Genomic DNA, 8649 nt, shown 5'->3' on the forward strand with positions numbered 1-8649 from the left:
ATAAATAGAAATGATAAGTGACAGTTTATAAAAGCTAATAACATGTTTTATTATCCACTGTGTAAACCAGCAGTTAACTAAGTTATAAAGTTAACACTGGTCCTTTAGTCAGTTGTAACAATTTAGATCAGATTTCTTGTAACACTCTCAAGTAGAATCTAAGCTCTTTATCAACAAAAATCCTAGAAATTTTGTAGAAAAATAGTCTTAATTTTATTATAAAATTAAGTGAGTTTTGAAGATTTGTGTTCTTTATTTTTCTGCAAGTTTAAATTCTGCATGAACACATTTCACTACAAGAATCAATTTACTTTGTTCAACCATAAACATTCAAGAAAAGCTCAAAAAAATAGTAAAACACATTAACCCCCCCCTCCGTGTTATTCATTTCCTAACAGGGACTTGCATATAGACTTCTTCCAACAATATACCATGCAAAAACGCATTGTTGACATCCAGTTGGTATAGAGACCAATTTTGACTCGCTGCTAATGCAATAAGACATCGAAGAGAACTCATTTTAATAACCGGGGAAAAGGTTTCCTCGTAATCAATCCAATACCTTTGGTTATAGCCCTTTTGCCACTAAACGTGCCTTGCATCTTTCTAATGATCCATCAACTTGACTTTGTACACCCATTTCGATCCGATTGCTTTCTTACCAGGTGGTAAGTCAACTAGTTCCTATGTCTTATTTGTAGTTAAAGCCTGTATTTATTTTTGCATAGCCTCTATCCAGGAAGGATGAAGTGAAGCCTCTGCATAACTTTTAGGTTCAGAAATAGTAGTGGTCTGAAAAAAAAATTATGAGATGAAGGAGCCTGATCATATGTTACAAGGTTGCACCAATGTTGAGATTGTAATTTATCAAGAGAGGTCAAATTATAATGATTAGAAGACAAGTAACTAGGAGGATTCCTAGTCCTAGTAGACTGTCTTAATATTGGAGGATTTTCAGATGAAGAAGAGGAGACTTGTGAAGAATATTGATGAGAATCAGTAGTAAAAGAATGATCTTCAGTGTGATGAGAATTTTGGTTCGTACCATGATTGTGTGTATTCTGGAAATTTCTATATGTGGTTGAGAAAATATATAATCATCAGAATACAAGTCCTGAGGGGTTGTAGTATAAAGAAGAAAGTATTATGATACTGAGAGTCATTTGATGCTGTAGATATGATATGTTAGGGAAAATGATGCTCAAAGAAGTGAACATCTCTGGAAACAATAATTTGTTGGGAAAGAAGATCGAGAACCTTGTATCCCTTCTGAGATGCAGCATAACCAAGGAAAACAGATGGTGAAGCTCGTGGTTCTAATTCGGTCCTTTCAACTTTAATCAGTTGATACAAAAAAGAGATAACCAAATATTCAAAGATAGTCTAGAGACTGTGGTTCTTTGTAAACCTTTTAATAGGGAGTGATATTCCCAAGACTAGAAAGAGGCATACGATTGATTAAGTAAGCAGCACACAACACAATTTCACCCCAAAATTTTTCTGGAACTTTAAATTGATGAAAAAAAGCTCTTGTAGTTTCAAGTAGATGTCTGTGTTTGCGTTCGACAACGCCGTTTTGTTGTGGGGTGTATACTCAACTTGTCTAATGTATAATCCCTTGACTATTATAAAATAGTTGTAACTCCTTAGAAGCAAACTCTAATGCATTATCAGAACGGATACATAACACCTTAGCTTTGAACTGATTTTCAGCATAACGAACAAAATCTATAAGAACCTGCTTAATATCATATTTAAATTTGATAAGATGAATCCATGTATAACGACTGTAGTCATCCACTATAGTTAAAAAATGTGTACATCCATTGTGATTCTTTGTCCTATACGGACCCCAGACATCAATATGAAGAAGTTGAAGTACACATAAAGTCTTAATACTACTATGAGGAAATGGACTTCGAGTTTGTTTTGCAAGAGGACAAATCTGACATATATTTGTTTTGGTACATTCATTGACATCACAATCAGGATACGAATGCTTTATTTGTTGAAACGGAAGATGCCCTAGCCTCAAATGCTATAGCTTGGACTTCTCAACAGCAGCCATAGAAACACAAGCTTTAGAGTCAATCAGTCTTTGAGGAGAAAGAGCATACAGTCCATTTTGTAGATCACCAAGAAGCAGTGGAGGATCTTTCTGCAAATTATCCTGTATCATGCATTGATTAGCAAAAAAAAAGCTTGAAATCCATGTTTGGCATAACTTATGGACATAAATAAGCTTATAGTGAAAATCAGGAACATGTAATACTTGTTTTAAGATAATCTTGTCATTCAATTTGACTGTGCCTATGTGGAGAATTTTTATCTGTCTACCATCAAGAATGGTGATTGAACTATCACTATTAGTTACAGAGTGATAGGACTCAAAATCTTGTAAATACGGACTAATATGATCAGTCGCACCACTGTCTAATAACCACTGTTTAGAACTAGATGACATTAGACAAATATTACCTGCCAACAATGCATGACCAACAACAGAGTCCTCTTTATTATTTGAGATGGAATGATTTCCTAGGAGTGCCAATTGTTGATTATACTGTTCAGTAGAGAGTTAATTCACACTTTGATCTTTGTCATCAGAAACATTTTGAAAGTCTTGTTGATTGAGGACCATTGCAGCTACTTTCCTATCTTTGTTGCCTTTGAAATTCGGTGGAAAACCATGTATCTTGAAACATCTTTCCAAGCTATGTTCAGGCCTTTTGCAGTGTGAGCAGTACTAGTTGTTTTGAGGCTTTGAAGTTCTTTTATTGAAACTATTAGCAGAGTTTCCATTCCTTTGATAATTGTTGAAGGTCTGTGGTCGAACACTTTGAGTCTAGTAGGATTGTCCTTGATAGGGCTTCTTTTCAGCAACAAAAGCAATAAAATCAAAAGTGTTTTGTGAAATCTCCTTATGGTTTTCTTCTTGAGCTACAATTCTGTAAGCTTGAGTAACACTTGGCAATGGACTCATCATGAGAATATGAGATCTGACTGCTGAAAATTGATCATTCAATTTCATTAAGAATTGAAGAACTCTCTGAGTTTGTTGCAACTGATGTATCTTCCCTGTCAAATTATAAGTACAGGTAGGAGCAGCACACACACATACATGCAAAGGCTGAGTATCATCAATGCTATCCCATAGTGTTTTGATTTTTGTATAAAACTCTGAGACACTTTGTTGTCCCTGAGTCAATTCAGATAATTGTTGTTCTAGGGAATAGATCTGAGTTATCGATGCATATCCAAACCTATCCTCTAAGTCCTTCCATATATCTCTGGTAGACTTCAAAAATAATACGCTTCGAGCATTCGTTTCATCAAGATAATACAGGATCCAAGAAATGACAAGATCATTACATCTCTCCCATGCCTTATACTCATCAGTACCGGGCACAGGTACAACAACAGTTCCATTAACGAAACTCAGTTTGTTTTTAGCAGAGAGCATAAGCATCATACTCCGTTTCCAGTTGTTATATCCATTTCCATTAAATTTCACAGAGACTAACTGATTTACATTAGCATCTGAAGGATGAACATAATAGACACTAGAAGAATTAACATCATTTTGATTTGTGTTCTGAGTAGCAGCCATAGATATCAAGTTTGTTACATAATATTATAATGAATTAGAATGAATGATTCAATCAAGAAATTCTCTATTTGATTTTAGAAACGATCTCTAAATCAATCATTTACAACAATCAATTAAGAGATTACAATGCCGAAAACAACAATTTCAGATCAGAAAACACCTGGAGTTCAAAAGATTACAGATCGAAGCGGATGAAGGCAGCAATGCGATAAACCAACGGAACAAGCGGAAACAAGAATGAAGACTTTAGATCTGAATCTTCATTAGGTTTTGTAACTCTGATACCATGTAATTTGATGTAATACAAACACTATATCAGATTATTAAGTAATGTAGAAGATGAAATGAAACTCCATTACTGAACTCAAGCAATATTGTAAAACTATACAAAACTTAGTCTATAAGCTAAACACTCATATATTTTTTATTATTTATATCTATCATATCTGAGAGTATTTATCTATATACATAATAAGTTATGGAATGTGGTGGCAGATTGATGAGCTGGCACTGAGTGAGAAGTTTTTTGTTTTTGCTCTTTATAGTTGTAGGATGTATATTAATAAAGAAATTGTAATATGGTGATTCAAATCCTAGATATGCGAATTTCTTGAAAGTTCCTTAGGCCGCTGTCATCAGGGAAGATCAAGAAAACTTCTACCCCAACAGGAGCTCGCAAGCTTAAAGAGAGATGAAGTGTTTGATCTACCAGCACTGTTTCTCAAAATTTCTTTACACCTGACATTCATTCATAACCATATAATCGCAAATGGATCCAAAATCATACTGTTTAGAAAGTTAATTATGGTCATCTAATATATACTGTTTTTTACTTTCAAAATATTGAAACACATCACAATGGCTGAGCCCTTGCAGATGCAGTTGATGTTTATGCAACCATTATTTTTTATCTGCATTTTATAGTAATACAGAGACAGCCAGACAGTTACACCCTTGATTGTGAAGCTCCATTTTGTTTCAAGGAAAGTGGCTAAAATATATTGTATTGCAATGGAATCCTTTAACCTTCTAACCATAAAATTTGTCGAGCATTTAGTATATGCGAATTATAAAATGCCTTATGCTTCCCTTTAGCGGTCTGATAATCATCAGAACAAAACTATATCTAGCATATCTAATTTAAACACGTCTTAAAGTCATGCGGAGTTGATAGAATTTTGCAGATAATCAACAAAGCAACTGAACGAACACAACGATTTTATCTTCCTAGCTTGTAATTAAACTACTACCTTACGCCATTATCAGTAAGGGGGCATGTTTAGAAGTATTAAAACGCTGGCAGTAAAGATTCTTTTATGAGGATTTGGATGTTCTTGACAATCGGACCTGAAGACTGCCACTACGATTTGTCTGCTAAGGAAATTTTCTAGTCGTCGAAGATTAGAGGATAATTTCGAAGTCATTAAGTTTTTGATCATCACTCGGGTATTTTCTAATGACTCTTTAACGACACTAAATACTAAAAACATGGACTAAACAACATTAAACTGAATGTGAGAATGAAGACATGGACTAAGAAACATTTTTGAGTAATTAGTGTTAGCATATACTGTATACTTAATGGATAATTCTTTGGTTATCTTAATCTTCACTTGGAATTTTCCGACTATTATCCTATTTAACAGCTTAAACACACTACATTGGCTTGCATCATAATTACAAGCAGTATTCACATATCAACTATAACAGTATGATCTATGAAAACTATGACCCTTACTTCCCTGACCAGCCTGTGGTTGATCAATATCTACCGATATGGGCTAATCTCCCAGCTTTTCGTGCAAAACCTGCATTCATTTGGGCTGAAAGTGGTTCATCTGATGTGACTAAAAGCTCAATTCTTACCTATGAGCAACTCAATAACTCAGTACAATCCATTTCTTCCCAACTTCTTCTTCCTCCTTTCCAAAGGGGTGACACAGTTGTCATTTTATGTTCACCAGGGCTTGAACTTGTGGAGGTCATTTTCGGCTGTCAGAGATCAGGCCTGTTAGCAGTCCCTATCTTCCCTCCTAAACTATCTTTCACAGAAAATGATTGTCACCATCTTGTCAGAGTCCTGACCCAGACAAAGCCTAAAGCAGCCATAGCACATTCTGATTACATCACACATGTCCGAACATATATATCTTCAAAGTCTTCTACAGATAATCAGCTATGCAAACTGTTACAAAACATACACTGGATCTCTACTAATGAACTTAAAGACAAAAAGATGAGCACAGGATTGAGCTTATCAACATATAATGGTTGTAAACAGGACGAGGTTTACCTGATACAGTACACATCGGGCGCGACAGGGGTTCCAAAACCTGTCCTAGTGACATCAGGAGCAGCTGCTCATAATGTTAGAGTAGCGAGAAAAGCCTATGAACTTCATCCAAATAGCGTCATCACTTCATGGTTGCCTCAATACCATGATTGTGGGCTCACGTTTTTGTTACTAACAATTGTATCAGGAGCAACAACTGTTTTAACTTCACCAAGTGCATTCATAAGCCGACCTAGGTTGTGGCTGGAGCTGATCACAGAATTTAAAGCTACTTGTACTCCTGTTCCCTCATTCACGCTACCCCTTGTTGTGAAGCGTGGTGGGATTGATAAAGGTAACATTCCAATAAATTTGCAGAGCATGGAAAACTTGATCATCATCAACGAGCCTATTTACAAGGGATTAGTAGATGAATTTGTGCAAGAGTTTAGGTCATTTGGGCTAAACCCATTCTCCATATCCCCATCTTATGGATTGGCGGAGAACTGCACCTTTGTTTCAACGGCATGGAGAAGTGGGAGTAATGTTAATCAGTTCCCAATTTACAAGCATCTTTTGCCTAGTGCAAGGCTTGATGCAAGTAGCAGAGGTGAGAAAGAGGATATTGAAATTGTTATCGTAAATGGAGAGACATGCGAGCCTGTTGTTGATGGGGTTGAAGGAGAGATATGGATCTCTTCAGCTAGCAATTGTTCTGGCTATCTCGGCCAACCTTCACAGACTCGAAAGATATTTCAAGGCAGACTTAAGAATAAAGCGAGCCAATGTTTTGTCAGAACTGGTGACAGGGGAGTTGTCAAGGGAGAAGAAAGATTCCTGTTTGTGACTGGACGATCTTCAGATGTTATAGAACTTGAAGAAAGTGATAAAAAGGAAATTCATTCTCACTACATAGAGAGTGCAGCATATAACAGTTGTCCGCGTGTTCTACGTGCAGGCTGCCTTGCTGCATTCAAAGTCGCTGAAAGAACGATAGCTGTTGTAGCTGAGATGCAGAGAAGCGAAGAGAAAATCGGGGTACTGAGGACATTGGGTAAAAATATAAGAAAAGCTGTAAAGAAGGAAGAGAATGTTGAAGTTGGAATGGTGGTTATTGTTAAGAGTGGGAATGTTCCAAAGACTACTTCAGGTAAAATACAAAGATGGTTGGCAAAGGATAAGCTTTTAGGAGGCAAGATGAATGTTGTGTTGCAAATGACATTCAAGGATAATGAAAGTGAAGGAAATACTAGAGGACAAGTAATTAAGGAAAATACAATCCATCCACCTTTTGTCTCTTCACTGTAGGAACAAGGATTAGAGAAATAAGGATTTGCTTGCAGGATTTATGTCCAATGCTGCAGTGTGGTTAGTATAATCAGGTCTGAGTTCTGGCAATAAAGTTTCTCTGAAAAAAAGGCCTTTACATGTAAATCACAATCGTTAATATAACATTTAGCCTAATTACATTTCGAGTATCCATTTAGCAAAAAAAAAACAAACATTTCGAGTATCCAAAAAGATTGCACTATTAAAACTAGTGTAACATAAGAATTACTCCATTATTGTTCCTAATACATATCAGCAGAATACCAAATTCTGGCTCATGTTTAGGCAGGAAACCAAACTTTTTTCCCCTCCTACTTTTCACCAATTTTTGAACAACGTTAAGTTCACGGCCTGAAAGGAAACGAAATAATGGGACGTCATAATATGATTATGACCCATCCTACCAAAATACTATATTATCTTCAATTTCAGATTTAAAATTACATGGAAGCAAAACAGTAAAGATTCAATCACTGTAAACCTTTGTCTTTGGAGGCAAGAAAGGAAAAAGAAAAGAAGCCAGCTTACGAAAAAATTGCCCAACTTTTGAGAACGCCAACAGATTGCACACAAATGATACTCCCTCCATCCCACTCATTTTTTTACCATTTCCTTTTTCATTGTTCTTCTATTTTTTTTTAAATTCCAATTTTTTTCTAAAATAATAACTTTTATAATATAAAAATTAACCACATCAACTATTTTTTTTTCACTATACCCACTTTATACATTAAATATTAATTGGTACTATTACTTTACTCACTTTTCTTAATTTTTTAATTTCATGCTTAAATCCAATCTAAAAAATAAATAAATGGGAAGGTGGGAGTACCCGGTAAAGATTTACCCCCATTACTTTCTCTTTGATACATTATAGCAGAATGATACATTAAAGTGTTTGAACAAAAGCGTTATTTCCAAATATGAATACATTTATTGAGTTTTTCTTCAAAAGAGATGATGTATTATATAATGAGGAAACCTTTCCCTGTTTAACCTTATTTTCTCTTCAGTTTCCCAAACTAACCTACTTTGTTCAATTCTTCCCAAAATAACCTACTTTTTTCAACTCTTCCCAAACTAACCTACTTTTTATATTTTTTAAGTTTTAGTTATAATTATAAATTGTACATTATTATTAAATTAACACATACACAGAACATTTTTATTTAAACCGAAAACATTACAACTTAATAAACTAACAACTTAAAATTAAATTAAAAATATTACATTAAAGATCTTTTTGAGGACAACGTGCACTGCGTCTCGTATGACCTTGTTGTCCACATTTTCCACAAATTTTACCAGTCTGCGAGTTATCCATTTCTGTGCGAATTCTTTGACTTTGACTTTTTCTTCTTTTTCTTCCTCCAATCCTCATTAGGTACGAGCTTTCCATACCCCTCCCAATTATTTGCTATTGGAAATGTCCAATATG

At 35.0% G+C, this 8649-nt stretch overlaps 2 protein-coding genes across 2 annotated transcripts; one reads left to right on the forward strand and one right to left on the reverse strand.

Moving 5' to 3' along the window:
* Positions 1-2038: 2038 nt before the first annotated feature.
* LOC141699868 (uncharacterized) lies at positions 2039-3610 on the reverse strand. The gene is made up of 2 exons (XM_074503675.1): positions 3122-3610; positions 2039-2170 (listed from the first exon to the last, which is right to left on the reverse strand). The coding sequence occupies exons 1-2, from the start codon at positions 3608-3610 to the stop codon at positions 2039-2041; spliced, it is 621 nt and encodes a 206-aa protein (XP_074359776.1).
* A 1696-nt stretch (positions 3611-5306) lies between these two features.
* LOC141706246 (uncharacterized) lies at positions 5307-7327 on the forward strand. Its single transcript, XM_074509060.1, has 2 exons — positions 5307-6765; positions 6841-7327. The coding sequence occupies exons 1-2, from the start codon at positions 5322-5324 to the stop codon at positions 7188-7190; spliced, it is 1794 nt and encodes a 597-aa protein (XP_074365161.1). The 5' UTR covers positions 5307-5321; the 3' UTR covers positions 7191-7327.
* Positions 7328-8649: the final 1322 nt, after the last annotated feature.

Source organism: Apium graveolens, chromosome 2 (genome assembly GCF_009905375.1).
Source record: "Apium graveolens cultivar Ventura chromosome 2, ASM990537v1, whole genome shotgun sequence".
In the NCBI taxonomy this organism is placed as follows: domain Eukaryota; kingdom Viridiplantae; phylum Streptophyta; class Magnoliopsida; order Apiales; family Apiaceae; genus Apium; species Apium graveolens.

Excerpts from the sequence above, each read along its gene's own strand:
- LOC141699868 (XM_074503675.1), bottom strand. The coding sequence starts at position 3,610 with ATGGCTGCTACTCAGAACACAAATCAAAATGATGTTAATTCTTCTAGT. Across the intron at positions 2,171-3,121 it reads ATGATACTCAGCCTTTGCAT|GATAATTTGCAGAAAGATCC; the intron begins GTATGTGTGTGT and ends TGCATGATACAG.
- LOC141706246 (XM_074509060.1), top strand. The coding sequence starts at position 5,322 with ATGATCTATGAAAACTATGACCCTTACTTCCCTGACCAGCCTGTGGTT. Across the intron at positions 6,766-6,840 it reads TGTTATAGAACTTGAAGAAA|GCTGCCTTGCTGCATTCAAA; the intron begins GTGATAAAAAGG and ends TTCTACGTGCAG.